Raw genomic sequence first — 15326 nt, forward strand, 5'->3', positions numbered from 1 at the left:
ATGTGGGACTAGAAACCAAACCAAATCCATTTTTCTAAATGTGATTTCAAATGAATCCAAATCCACAAATTTGGTTTGGTTTGGATTGGTTTAATGGTTTTACAACCATATTGCCACCTCTTGTTGACATATAAAAATAAAAAATATAGTCAATCTCTTCAAAAATTCACACCCCAACCACACCCACCCCTTTTTTATAATTTTAGCAAACCTTTCGTAGATGGATAAATTTGTCAAACCTCTACAGGTCTGTAAAAAATTTATAGGGAGATTACAGATAATTTATTATCATATTAAACTGATATATTCTATTTATAACAATCTAAATATTGATACCATGTTATTTTTAAATTATAACCAACACTACTCCATATATGACCTACGACAACATCCAAAAAATGATGCAATAACCCCAAAATATGTTGCAATAGCCCGAAAAAGGGCTATTGCAACATAAAATTTAAGTTGCTTTTTTCGATGTTGCCCTAGGCCTCTATTGCAACATGATGGGCACCTACTGCAACATGGGGTTTTCTGTTACAATAGATATGCTACTGCAACATTTAACTACCCTATTGCAAGTGAAATTTTATGTTACGTTAGACTTTCTGATTTCAAAAAAAAGTGGGACCCATGTGTGGGTCCCATTTTACTACATGAGCTGCAACATTTTATTAATCAAAGGCAACATTGTTTACTGAATGGAATTGAAACTATACTGTTTAAATATTAAATATCCCAATAAATCCAATCAAATTCAAGTAGCTACAAACCAAATTAACTACCAAGTCCAACCAAATCCAAGTAGCTACAAACCAAATTATCTACAAAATTGAAAGTAACAGCAAATATTTAGATTACCAAATAGCTAGCAAAGGGTAGAGATACAGAATTAAGCATGGGTTCCCTATTCCGGCCATTCAAAAATCTAGCAGCACCTCTAATGTAGTTGTGTTGTCATCACCAGTTCAGTTAAAGCCTTCCCCGAAACACTATCCACATGTGTTGGACATATGGTAAGAATGGATTATTCTCTTGCAAGAAGAAGATCTCCGATACACAACTGATCATAGGTTAGTCCTGGTGAAACTGCTCTAAAGCTTTCACCTGAACCTTGTCGGGCCTGGATCTGGGCTCTGCGGAGAGGCCCTTTGTAGCACCAAAAGCAAACCTTCAAACGGACGTTCCAAGAAAGTAATTGGAAGTAGGAACTCCCTCTTTCATACTCCCTGCATTTAAATAATGAGATGCATAGAATTAAATTTTGAAATAACAGAAAAAGAAAATTGATTTCTGTCTGTAGTCAAAGAGGGGGCATAATATTATTATCTGGCATGCTAGAAATTTGAAAAACTCTGCTTTCTTCGACTTTGGTATCTGAATCCTAGGCTCTTTGCACTCCTTATCAGGACTCACAATCGCCCGACTGCTGTTGGTAACAAACTGAGCATTCACACTAAAAATAAGCTTCTGGTATAAATTGTAGTTGCACTTCTGTTACACTAGTTGAAAATGCAGAATTTTCTTAATATGTCAAATAAATCTCTTTGTATAGTGGAAGATACAGAATTTTGATTTAAGCTGGTTTCTTGAAGGTTTTGTTAGTAGTTTAAACTTTAGAGCAAGGCATCTAATATTTACAAATAAGCATTATCTTAACATTGAATGGTCTAGTTGAGTCCAAGTATACAAATATGTAAATGCAAGTTCATTTGTCGTCCAAAGTATACCTGAAACAAACCATCCATCTTTCATCTCATCTGGATAACCAATACCCGACAAACCACAAGTCTCTGTTAAGCCTGACAAAACAAATTTACATAGCAGGAATGCTCAAATAAGTTTAGTAATCGGCTACAAGGAATGCCAAGATCTAAGAATACTGAATTACGTGCTCACAGAATTCATCCAGAAACAACAAGAGTATGATTAACTAGTTACCTCCATTCACAGCCATCATTTGCACATCACGCATACCACAGACAGAACCCATCAGATGGGATAATGGATGGTTCCCAGAGTCGGGAGAAATTCTTAAGGGTTCTTGTAGAATCGTGAAGGTAGCCAGAGCAGATAGCACCCTCCCTCTCTGCTCTAAGTCACCCTGCAGCATATAGGATACACCATAGACACATGTATATATATGAGGAACAACAACCTTCATACCTTCTCACAAATTGGATATATTAGAAGGTTGCAGCCATGAATGCACAAGACAGTAAATGGTAAAAGAAGAGTTCAGTGGGGATTTTCATCAAATAGATAGCATCATAAGATAAAATTATACACAAAATATATAGACAGAAACAATACCAGGCAACATTCAATCAAATAAATCACAATTGATACGAGGCTGAATATAAATACATAAGACTCTAAAAACTAGACGTATCAAAGGAGTTGGAACTGAAAGCGGTTGGAGCAGATGAGTATTAACCTGAGCCTACTCCTGTGAATGTGAATATTCATATCATACAGTATACACATAACCAAATTATATACAACTACATATATATATACAAAATCAAGAGAAATACCTTAAATCAGACAAGTCTTGACTCAATCACACATTGAAGCCCTAATTCATCCAAATCTCATGAAAACAAAGCTTAAATAAACCTGAAATAAAGAAATAAAACAAATTAAAGAGCGAAATAGAACAAATTAAGTGAAGAAATCGATAAAATAAAAAACCCCTAAATCACACAACCCCAATTTCAAATAAAGTCAGATCGAAGCATTAATTGTTTGGTGAAGCCAGAATCCAATCGATCTACGGGAGTGCGGCTGATATCGACTGAAATCGAAGTCAGAAGATGAAATCCATCTATGTATGCCAGCGACGGAGAGCCTCTGTGTGAGTGTGTCTTTGAATATTTTTGCTGAGAGAGAGCTCGTTTGTTAAAAGTGAAAATTTTGGAGCCCTTGTATTTGCCGCGTACATTTTGCTTGCTTCAATGATTTTTCTACTCGGGAAATGTTTAAAACTAATGGGTTTTATTTTTAATAATTCATTTTACTTTCAATTGCTTAGTTATTTAAAAATATGTTTATTTAATATAGTTTATATTTTTAAAAATATAATACAATTCAGTGTTATTATTTTATTCATAATTAATTAGTTTCGAAATTATTATTTTTATTATAATTAATTGTTTTGAAGAGATGATATAAAAAATAATACTGTATCCCAAAATTTTGTGTTTTCATGTTTAATATATTATAGTTTATCGGTTAATCATTAAAAATTATTTTAGCTTTATATTATGTGAATTTTATAAATCATGGTATAAACAATTATTTTACTAATACTCTATGCAACACATATATTCAGCTATTGCAACATCAAATGCACATGAATGGTTATCGTTGCGGTAGGTGTGGATTACTACCTCTAATGCAACATAATTTTGCAACACACACGTTCATACCATTGCGGTAGGCCAAATATGGCGTAGTGCAATTAATATAGTCAATACCATCGAAACACGATGTCTTACCGGTTCAGCAATTTTACGTAATATTTTACGGGTCCAATTTCGCCAACGATTATAACCAACCCATTGGAGATGCTCCAAGACACTAAGATCATGTCTAAAAGTTTCCAAAAGAGTCTATAGATATTCTTATGTGAAATGACCAAAATCTGACTTAATCAGAAAAAATATCTAATATAATGAGGAATGAATCTGATTATTAATTTAAAATAATTAAATATTATTTATAAAATTACATTTTAATTATTATATCATATATCTTATAACATCAAAATAGCATAAATTTATATATCACCAATATATTAACAGAACTAGTTGTTTTGCTAAACATAGACAGGGCCGGTTTTTGAGACGTGCAAGGTGGGCGACGGCACAGGGCCCCAAAACTATAAGGGCCTCTGAATTTAAAAATCAATGTTTTATTTAATAAAATAAAATTTAGAGAATAAAATTGAAAATTAAAAATTTATATTTATTTTCATTCTATTTATTTATAGATAAATAATTACATAATCTAATATATTAGTTTATTATGTCTATTTGCATTTTAAATTCTTTTGTGTTGTATCTTTACTTTTTTTATAATAATTACTCTTTTATTAAATGTTTTCATAATGTTTTTTACATATGATATTTTTCCATATGTACTATAAATTTCATTCTTTTCAATGAAATATAGATATTTTCAAATAAATTCATATATATATTTTGTTTAAAATACTAGAATTACTGATTATTTAATAACATTATTTATCTTATTTTAAGTGACCTATTTTAATTTTATAAAAAAATAATATTTTTATTATTTATTTACTTTTATAATATACATATTTTTTTTATTATTTGGGGCCTAATTCATATTTTAGCACAGGCCCCCAAAATTCTCCCAAACGGCCCTGAATATTGGGTATGCCCCCCAAAATTCTCCCAAACGGCCCTGAATATTGGGTATGCCCCTTCATAATCGTCGAAGCAAATAAAAAACTAGCTGTTCATTCAGGTTCTGTAGGGTTTTCTTTTCTCTCTCGTTTTAAGAGTCGACTTCCGTACTAGGGTTTCAGCCGTCACTTCTCCGCCTCCCAAATCTTCATCTTCTCATCAAGTAACCACTTCGCTCTCTCATCCCCTGTATTATTTTACTTAGTTTCAATAAAACCAAGATTTAATCTTGTTTGAGTACCTTGTTATCAAGGTTGTGTGCCCATCGTTTTGGGATGTCAGTGTGTGCCCATCGTTTTGGGATGTCAGTGTATTATGTTTTCGTATTTTTATGTGTCTTGATGTGTCGTTCGATTATCAATCTGAAAAGGATTTATACGGTATTTTGGGAGATCGGTAAGACTCGCATCGATTTCGGAACGATGGTAGATACCGCAAGAGCTCACCTTTCACAACAAATAATTGTTCATGTTTTGGAGACGTTTGGTGCTCCAGGATCAGTTGATTTGACTGATAGTTCTGAACATTGGGCTACAGATGATGCTTACGTGAAGGTCAATTGCAAGACTACTAGTTTCATAAGTGATGTAGGTTGGATTGCTCGAGATATCATTGTAATACTTTTTAGATCAAAGAATATGAATATTCTATTTGTTAAGCGATCTGAAAACAAAACGACTATTTGTTTAGTTCGTTTTTTGTTTCACAATCAGATTGTAGTTGACAGTTCGGGGGTTTGTCTCGACTGGGTTTGCGATTCGTATTAATAAAATCTTTTGTTTGTCAAAAAAAACTAGCTGTTCAAGTGACGTATGCTTACATAATAATTTATAGCACTATACCCTAAATAGTATCCAAAATATAATAAATAATTAAAGATACGATGGTGATTACCCCCCATATCACTCCTTAAGAAGTAAGCAAGGGCAACACATGCTACATCTCCATTGGTCTTGCAGTAGTTATCATATCATATTTAAATAATAGGTCACCTCTTCCACCACTTATTTTATTTATTATATATTAAAAAATTACTTTTGGCTATTTTTATATTTCCTAGTGTCTAGATACATAAACCCTGTGCAATACGTGGCCTGCGTTTTGGACTCACTTTATAATCAACAAATATACTCTAACCGATTTGATTCATAGAAGAACATGTCACCCAATCCCTTGGCAACATTTTAGTTTATTGAAATGACCCTTCTACCCGCAACATCTTTTACATGTTACATGATGGTAGATTCTAAAGAATTTTTCGGTGTTGACATTTCCAAATTATAACCTAAACGCCGGGTTTATCTTTTGTTATCCCGGAATATCGGATTTTGACTCTGATTTATTCCGAAACGCATTAAATCAGATATTCATTTATAAGACTCAGTGTCTAAATTGTCAAAAAATAACATCATATATACATAAAATCGTTTTGTCGACTCTAAAATAATACGATATTAAAGCTCGATTTAAGAGGGACAATGATATTAAAACCAAGGATAATATGGTATTTGTTGAGTTTTAACCTTCCAAGATATGTCATGACATGCAATGTGATATGGAGGGGGCTAGTGATGATTTGATACATAGAATTGGCTAGAGATGGACCAGAGTAGTTGCCTTTTGGGCACATATAAATAAGCCCCAACACAAGACCATTGATGTCATAAAATATTCAACACAAGCTTCTAGCAAAAGTTGTTAGAAGACAAGCTTCTAGCAAAACCATCAGTTATATTTTTGAGTTTTGTCTTACATGTCTTTGGGAATAATGACAGAAAATATGGGATGGGGAGTCCTAGAAGCTCAAGGCTGGAGAAAAGGGCCTTGGACTTCTGAAGAAGATAGGTTGCTGATTGAGTATGTTAAGTTGCATGGTGAAGGAAGATGGAACTCTGTTGCTCGCCTTCAAGGTTCATATATTAACTCATCTTCCACATTTTTTTGGATTTTAAATTAATGTTTTTCTAGTTTAAAGATTGTAACATTTGTTTGGTTGTGTGTTATGTAGGTTTGAAGAGGAATGGAAAAAGTTGTAGGCTAAGGTGGGTTAATTACTTGAGGCCAGACCTCAAGAGGGGCCAAATCACCCCAAATGAAGAAAGTGTGATTATAGAGCTCCATGCTAGATGGGGAAACAGGTAATAATAGTACTTACTAAAAAATTATTAGCAGATTGCGAAATTCTGGTTCCGTCACTGGTACTGGTACTGAGTAGTACTACTATATAATGAATTTCAGGTGGTCTACAATTGCAAGAAGCTTGCCAGGAAGAACAGACAATGAAATCAAGAACTACTGGAGAACTCATTTCAAGAAAAAGACCAAAGTTTCCCCAAGCGACGCCAACAAGTCCAAAGCAAGAATGCTCAAAAGGCAACAATTTCAGCAGCAGCAACTTCTTCTTCAGCAACAGCAGCAATACGAGGTGGACATGCAGAGGATCATGTCGAATCTACGAGACCAAACTGAAGTGCCTATCCCGTCTCTACCTCAGCACCAACTAATGATGAAGCCACAAGACAGCGTGGCTAGCTCAAACAACTGTACACAAACAGTTAATTCTGATCAAGGGAGATATGACTATTCATCTATGACTATGGTTAGTCATTTCAATGATTGTGCTTCTGTGGCCGAGTCCTCGAGTGATCAAGATTTCTTTTGGGATGGCAATTTGTGGAACTTGGACGATATTCAGGGCAATTTCAGTGAAGTCCCAGCAGCAAATAGAGCTGCCGCTCCTCTGCAGGACTTCAATTCCTCTCCTTTTATGCTATTTAACTGCTACTAAATTAGTGTAACAACTCTCTGCTCAATGAAACCTCCCACAAAGAGTGGTTTCTAAATAATGAAGCCTCCATGAAATGTAATGAATTTGCACTATACCCCCTTCAAATTATAGACTTGTATTACCGCGTTAAGTTACCAGTTCTCCTGTACACTGTTATATTAGTTAATCAATTGGTGTACTAACATGTGTACAGTGTCATATGCATGCTTTCGCGTCTAAGTCGACCATGTTAATTTCATTATCCTGGTGTTCAGCTCTCTAACTAAACGATAACATCAAGAAATCCATAGTATATATGATATATTATATATAGGACTTTCTCGTTTCTTCTAGTGTTCGAGACTTCGAGGAGTAATATTTTATGTTTGCATCAATTATTGATCCTGCATCGAGCCATTTCCCACTACCAAATTTCTGGAGTTGAACCTGCTATTTTATTCTTCAGCTTCTTTCTTGTGATTTAATCAACGTAACGGTTTTTAAAGTTAATGGATCGAAGGTATGTGCATGCTGTTTTTTTTTTAAGACCTGAGAAAACAGATTAACTGATGGAAATAAAGCTATTATTTTCATCAAAAAATAATAGTGTTGTGTTTGGTTAGGGTGAATGATTCGGCAAGGAATGAAATGGAAAATGAACTATCTTGTGGACAGTTTTTAAGAAATTTCATTCATTCCTCCATTCCATTCCTTACCTCATGGGTTATATATCACACCTTCAATTTGATATGGAATGCTTTCATTCCATTGTCCCCAACCAAACACAACATAGGAGGAGTTCGTAATTTTTTCCTTATCTTTTAGTTTATTTAGAATATACATTTATAAGGTGTCAGCAGTCAGCGCAGAATAAATATTTTCTTTTGACAGAAGAGAAATGATATCATCATATATCATATAATAATAGAATGAACTCCAGTTTTTTTTTCTCAAGGAGATTTATCATGGAACAATTTGACATGCATCAGAGATATCTTCCATCCTGTGGTCCTGCAAAAATGATAAAAAATAATGGCATAAATAGTTGAAATATAATGTGAGAAAAAGCTGAACTTTGACTAAATTTGAAACTATACGAGTACTATAATATTAAGTCAGATAAAACTCTATATTTATGAAATGACTCGATGAAGTTGTGACAATTAAATCACTCTTATAAATTATTTTATTTTTTTGACAGAAACTCTTATAAATTATTATTTAGTTATGCAATAAGTGATCAAAATGACATAATTTTAAGTACTTATAATTTGAATTTTGAAAATAAATAGGTTTTTCATTTCGAAAATATTCAAATGAATACACCCACTTCTAAAATAGACTCTATTACTTTATTAAAATATTATTAAATTTAAAATACTTTTATCTATATTTGAAATAATTTAATCAAACTCCAAAAGAAAATAACATAAGCAAATTCATATCCTTTAAATCTCTAGTTCAAATTTACTATATGTTTTCTCTTATGACAGTTATTACCTATTACGTTATTTATTTCAAGAAATGGTTCTGAAAATCTTTAAGTATCATTTATTTATCATCATCCTCCTCTTCCGTACTACCCATTTACAATACTATGGTTTTAGTTTTTGTCAAAAGATGTTAGGCAGTAAATCACTTCCGCAGCTTCAAATCTAGAATGTGTCAAAGTTAGATTGGTGAAATTCTTCCTTTATTCTTCACCTGTTTACCATAGACCAACAATTATCTTCTTCTGCTAAGAATATTTTAAGGCACGAAGGCGAGTTCAATGAAGTTAAATTTGTCGTTTGTCGGTTTAAAATGTACAAGAACTTAATTATGATAAAATCAAACTTCAACCAAAAAATAATTATAACCAAATAATTAATCCATGTAGAGTACTGACTGTGACCATACCTAAGTGTATTCATAGGTTGTCAGTTCCCTCAACTGTTTAGAAGGGAGAATAAAGAATTTTATATAAGTTCTGAAAAAAGGGATAATTGAGCGTCTCGCGTTCAAGTCTTTCAAAAAGACTTCACAAAACCAAACAGGTGTAATTTCTTTTCTTTTTTTTTTTGTCAGGAGGTGTAATTTCTTTTTAACTTAAAAAGAATCTATCATTTTCGGGATTATGAAGCTACTATTTTCGGGATTAATTTAGGCTGGATTACTCGAGAAGTTTTTGTATTCATTTTCAGTTTCAACAATCCTTGGATTCAGTGTGTTAAGCAGTCTGGAAACAATGCGGCTATTTGTTTAGCTCGTTTTATTGTTTATCAACCTAATTGCATTGTCAGTTGGGGATTTGTCCCGACTAGACTTGTTTTAATTTAGTGGAATGATTTTGCATTTTGTCAAAAAAAAAATTCTTCTTTTTTTTTTTTAATTATCCCAATCCTAAGATTTTTTTTATGAAAACAATCTATCATATTTTCCAAAAACAAACAAAGGCCCAAAAGGTGAAAAAAGAATAGGTGCTCTATTTGAGAATCTCCAGATCTATGCTTATTTTCAACTCCCCTGAGCATTTTGTCGCTTACTGCGCCCTTCCTCGTGTCTGGGTGTCTGGGTGCTTAGGTATCCATCGCAAGCCTTTCTTCGTTTGAACCTCCTCGGCACGAATTCTATTGATTTTATAAAATATTGTTTGATAAATTGTTTTGGTTTTTTTCTTTTGAATAAATATGTATTATTTTAATTTTGATAAAAAAAAGAAATTTTTTAAAAATAATAATAAAATTATATTTTATATACGCTTTAGAATACGTGTCGAGCAATATATAAAATGTAAAAAAATGAGAGTGCAAGAGGAAGTACTAATACATCCCAAAAGCCCCAAATCAAATGTCCAAGTAGATCCAACTACGACGTCCATAAGCATTACATCTAATTTTATTTATTTATTTCTACATATAGTCAGTGTTCTGAAAATTTCCGATTTAGCCGATTAATCCTCTACGAGGTGGCTACCGATTGATTTTTAAATCCGATTAATCCTTAGAAAATTTTCTCAGCCGAAGTATATATAATAAATTATTAAAACTAAATACTATATAACTTTAAATATGAACAATCATAGAATTTATGATATGTAAATATATTTGTTATTGAATAAATAATATAATAATAACTAAATACTAAAAAAATATTTTAATATTAAAATATAACTGATTTTCACTCCGATTAATCTTTGAATCGGTGGCTCAACCGATTTGGTCGGACCACTGCATATAGTATATTAATCCGCTATTATATGTGTGTGTAAACTGTAAAAGTCGGATTAGACTTTTTCTGAATCGTATCATAATAAATTTATATCATATATATATTGAGTTCGATTTTTTCGAATCATATTTTATTTTTGATAATCCATGTCCGTTTGTTAGCTCCTGAATCGAACCGGATATATGATACATCGACAACCCTACCGTTAAGTAGCCATCCTTGTTTCGAAGCTATTCCCCAAACAATTAATGAATTAAATAAACATGAAGAAAAAAAATGTATAATTTTTTTTCAAAAAAAAAAAACGGTACTCCTATACCTAATGAAAACGTTAAAAAGCCGCCGCAGTGGATTCGGCTTTCATCAATTGATACTATTTGAAGAGTATAGTCTCACACATCTGTACTATTTTGTACCATCACTCTGGACTCTGGAGATCAAAGTTGATGATCACCTTCTCTGCACTGAGACAACTCACTAAATTCACCCCTACTATCTCCCGTAATTACACTTCTGCCACTCTTCAACTTCTCCAGCTCTCAATCACCAACCAATCTCTAACTCAAACCCTACAATCCCATGCTCGTGTCTGTTACCTAGGCCTAACTCAGCACTCTGTCATTGTAACAAAACTCATCTCTGCATACTCACTTTGTAAGAACCCACTTGCTGCTCGACTCGTTTTTGACTCGGTACGAGTCAAGAACGTGTTTATATGGAACACATTGATCAATGGGTATGCTAAGAATGGTTTGTGTAGCGAAAGTTTTGAGCTTTTTAGAGAAATGTGTAGAAATGGGGATGACCCAGATAATTTTACGATTTCGACAATGGCGAAAGTGTGTGGGGATGTTGAGGATGGTTTGTTGGGGGATTTGGTTCATGGGGTGTGTGTGAAAAATGGGTTTGGTGTGGATATTGTGGTGGGGAATGCATTTATTTTTATGTATTGTAAATGTGGGAGGTTTAGGGATGCATTCGAGGTGTTTGATGAAATGCCGGAAAGAAATGTTTCGTCATGGAATGTTATGATTGGGGGGGTTTCTGGTTTGGGGGGTGATGGGGTTAGTGAAGTTGTGTGGGAATTTGTTAGATGTATGGTCGTTGAGGGGTTTGGATTTGATGGTTTTACGATATCAAGTTTGCTTCCTTTTTGTGGGAGGAGTAATGGGAAATGTGATTTTGGGAGAGAGCTGCATTCTTATATAGTGAAGAATGATGGAGGGTTCTTTGTGGAGTCTGATTTTTATTTAGGGTGTTGTTTGATAGATATGTATGGGAAGAGTAAAAGAGTAAATGTGGGTCGAAATGTTTTCAATTGTATGAGGGATAGGAATATTTTTGCCTGGACTGCGATGATTAGTGGGTATGTGCAGAATGGGGATTTTGATGAAGCTATGTTTTTATTTGGTGAAATGCAGAGTAAAGGTAGAATTGAACCGAATAAAGTTTCTCTCATTAGTATTATTCCTGCTTGTAGCTCACTTGGTGGACTTTTGGGTGGCAAACAAGTTCATGGATTTGCTGTAAGAAAGGAATTAAATCATGAGGTTTCTTTATGTAATGCTCTGATTGATATGTATTCAAAATGCGGAAGCTTGAACTATGCAAGAAAAGTATTTGATTTTCACTGTATTAGTAAGGATGCAATTTCATGGAGTTCAATGATTAGTGGGTATGGACTACATGGGAAGGGTAGTGACGCTGTACTATTGTATAATAAGATGCTTCAAAGTGGAATCAAGCCAGACTTTATTACGGTTGTTGGAGTTCTGTCTGCTTGTGGCAGGTCAGAAATGGTTGAAGAAGGCCTGGATATCTATAAGCATATTAATGAGTATGGATTGGAACCAACATTGGAGATTTGTGCATGCATAGTTGATATGCTTGGTCGATCGGGTCAACTAGACAAGGCACTGGATTTTATCAAGACCATGCCTTTAGAACCTGGTCCTAGTATTTGGGGATCACTTGTTAATGCATCTGTACTTCATGGAAACTCTGACATGCTAGATTTGGCTTATAAGTTTCTTATCCAAGTAGAACCCGCAAACCCCTCAAACTACGTCTCACTTTCGAACTTGTATGCCTCTTCTAGGAATTGGGATGCTGTGGCTGAAGTTAGAGCGAAGATGAAAGAAAGAGGACTGAAGAAGTTGCCAGGGTGCAGTTGGATCAGTGTGAACAATGAAACACACAGTTTTTATGTTGCTGACAAAGCTCATCATTGTTCTGACCTGATTTATCAGATGCTCCAAGAACTCATTCCAGTAATGATGGGAGCTAGCAACTCTACGATATTAGAGGATTTGGCATTATCCTATTTAGAACAAGCTTGAATTTTTTTCCTAATCTTACTTGATAAAAACTACAGATCTGATGGCAAATGTGTGGCTTATTCGTTGACTTGTCAATACGTCAACAGTCTGTCTAAATGGCCAAAATCTGCGTATTTCTCATCTATTTGATGTACTGGTGGAAGGATCGTGTAGTTGGAGTTCTCTAAAACTACAGAAAGTTATATTTTGAACCTTACACAAGAGTGTTATACCTTACTGTGCATCTGATTCTAAGGATACTAGTTTGAGCCAAACTGATGCAGTGTCCTGTTTACTATCCCGTCATTGTTTGATATCTGGGTATATGTTGCTTTGATCAACAATTAAACCGCCTGACAAGTAGTGGAACCAACCATATATTTTCGCCTCAAAAGGATATAGCTTTGCTGTCTGTTAATTTTGCGAATCACATTATTACATCATCTTTATTACAAGTTTCAAATCACAGAGTAATTATCTTTCTTTCGCGAAATGTGAAACTAAAAAGGAGATGGTACTATGTTATTGACAGTCTTGGCACATCTATTATAAACACTCATAGTGTTGGACATAACAGTGGCTGTTTGTTCCTCGTTAAACAACGGTGGCTGTTCAAGAGCTAATCTCGTCATTGCCTTGTGACAGAACAATCCCATTTTCACTAATTCTCCACAACAATTACCCGAAACATTTTCAATCTCAAGCAGTGCATTCCTTATCTCTTTACCACAATTCGACGTCAAATGTGCACCGCATTTTGCCACAAATTTTCTGAGCTCTGCAGACGGGTCAGCATTTGGAGAACGACTAGGAGAGGATGACAGAGTGACCTCGTTCTGGTGCGAGGGAGCAAAGAGGAGGAATGTAATTGCGAAGAAAATAACCATGGTGGACAAGAATGTAGAATTTGTTGCCATGGTGATTGATCGAAAAAATTACCAAGAAGTGTTGTGTGCTGGTTAGTTCTCTATGATCCAAGTGCGTGTGGAGAAGGAGCAATTTATAAGGTGGCAAGGGAGGCCTAATTAATGTTTTCGTTTCTCTTCATTTAGTACATTGATAAATGTAGTAAATGTAACATAATGTTTCAATCAATTCATGTGTTGCGAGTAATTTTTTTGAGTGTTGTTTTGCCGCAATGTCTTTTAGTTTACGTAATTAGCAAGCACAGCTTAGAGCATCTCCAACGGCGTTGGCTATAATCGTTGGCTAAATTGAACCTGTAAAACATTATGTAAAATTTGCTGAACCTGTAAGACATTGTACTTCAATGGTATTGGCTATATTGGTTGACTATAATTTAAAAATAGAATGTTATTAATATTTTAGTTTGTTAAAATAGAATATATCAATTTAATATGGTAATAAATGATGTGCAATCATCCTACAGATTTCTTACAGACCTCTAGAGGTTCGACAAATATAGCCATCCATAGGAGGTTGGCTAAAATTATAGATAACAGATTCATGTGGTTGGAGTACGATTTTTTCAACATGTTGGCTAAATTTTTTATATTTGGAATGCCAACACATTTTTTAGCCAAGAGGTTTGTATGGTTGGAAATGCTCTTATAGGGGTAACTGATAAACATTCTGTCCGGCTGTCCCTGCTAATAATACGCGCCCCAGCTTTCCAAGAGTTTCTCAACATAAGTTAATTAGAGTTACCAAAGAGTAGTAGGTTTACCCTCCTCGACTCGAGCTCAAACTTAAAAGGTTTTTAATACAGTACTCCCTCTGTTTTTTTTTCATATGTCACTTTTGATTTTTGCACGTAATTTTAGGTAAGTTGATCGGATAGCAGAAATTAATTTTTTTGTGAATTAAAATTTTGATTATATATTTTTATTTAAAAAAGAAAATTTTAAAAATAATACTTTTAACTACTCGGTCCAAACACTTAAAAGTGTGTGCCAAAAAGTCAAACGTCATATATTAAAAAACAGAAGGAGTATTTTTTATGAACTGGATTGAGACGAATTTATTTCGATCTATTTGACCCAGATTAAATACACCGAATTTACTAAAAAATTAGGACTTAACCAACAGAATTCGCACGATTCGGTTTAAATCAATTTTCCGTTCTAATTTAATTGCGATGACGCCTAGTAATAGGCCTTGTTCGAGTTTTATGATAACATATAAATAATGAAGTAATATATTAATTTGACATAAATATAAGTGACTTGTTCGCTGCAACAAACCCAGGTTCTTAGGACGGATTTTTAGCACGACATCAGTCGTACAATTTTCGTCGTCATAAGTTCAACATTGCGTCGTAAGTTAAATATTATGACGGAAAAATAGTAATAATATAGGTGGGTCTCCGAAGCAAATTTTTTCATATCAACTTATAGCTGAAGATTTTTGTCATAAAATATGTATCTTACGATGGAAAAAACGTCGTAATTTCATGGTGGCTCAATCATAATTTTTTTTGTGTGAACTTACAACAGAACCTTTTCGTCGTAAAATATGTCTTACAATGAAAAAATCGTCGTAAAATTTATATAGCCATATTAATAGCAAAATCTTGAAAAACTTTTAACCTTTTAATTTTGGATTTAAGATTAAATTTCATGTTTTTATTCTAAA

The 15326-nt window shown here is 33.7% G+C and overlaps 3 protein-coding genes across 8 annotated transcripts; 2 read left to right on the top strand and 1 right to left on the bottom strand.

The window, feature by feature from the left end:
- Positions 1-707: 707 nt before the first annotated feature.
- On the bottom strand, positions 708-2952 carry LOC108200552 (uncharacterized). Of its 6 annotated transcripts, none has more exons than XR_010287232.1 (5): positions 2711-2952; positions 2538-2619; positions 1942-2449; positions 1731-1802; positions 708-1229 (listed from the first exon to the last, which is right to left on the bottom strand). XR_010287232.1 is itself a non-coding variant. In XM_017368748.2 (4 exons), exons 2-4 carry the CDS (start codon positions 2162-2164, stop codon positions 1174-1176), a joined length of 351 nt encoding a protein of 116 aa, XP_017224237.2. In that variant the 5' UTR covers positions 2165-2449; positions 2538-2952; the 3' UTR covers positions 708-1173. The 6 variants fall into 6 exon arrangements, 2 of the variants coding, with proteins under 2 accessions (XP_017224237.2, XP_063940052.1); XR_010287230.1 differs by having other exon boundaries at positions 1942-2104; positions 2711-2951; XR_010287231.1 differs by having other exon boundaries at positions 708-1443; positions 1942-2104; positions 2711-2951.
- Positions 2953-6087: 3135 nt separating this feature from the next.
- Positions 6088-7465, top strand: LOC108202102 (MYB-like transcription factor EOBII). Its single transcript, XM_017370480.2, has 3 exons — positions 6088-6346; positions 6445-6574; positions 6675-7465. The coding sequence occupies exons 1-3, from the start codon at positions 6190-6192 to the stop codon at positions 7222-7224; spliced, it is 837 nt and encodes a 278-aa protein (XP_017225969.1). The 5' UTR covers positions 6088-6189; the 3' UTR covers positions 7225-7465.
- Positions 7466-10747: 3282 nt separating this feature from the next.
- Positions 10748-13854, top strand: LOC108200670 (pentatricopeptide repeat-containing protein At3g12770). Its single transcript, XM_017368904.2, has one exon. The coding sequence runs from the start codon at positions 10860-10862 to the stop codon at positions 12750-12752; it is 1893 nt and encodes a 630-aa protein (XP_017224393.1). The 5' UTR covers positions 10748-10859; the 3' UTR covers positions 12753-13854.
- The last annotated feature ends 1472 nt before the right edge of the window (positions 13855-15326 follow it).

The sequence above is a fragment of the Daucus carota genome, chromosome 9, assembly GCF_001625215.2.
Source record: "Daucus carota subsp. sativus chromosome 9, DH1 v3.0, whole genome shotgun sequence".
Classification (NCBI taxonomy): Eukaryota; Viridiplantae; Streptophyta; class Magnoliopsida; order Apiales; family Apiaceae; genus Daucus; species Daucus carota.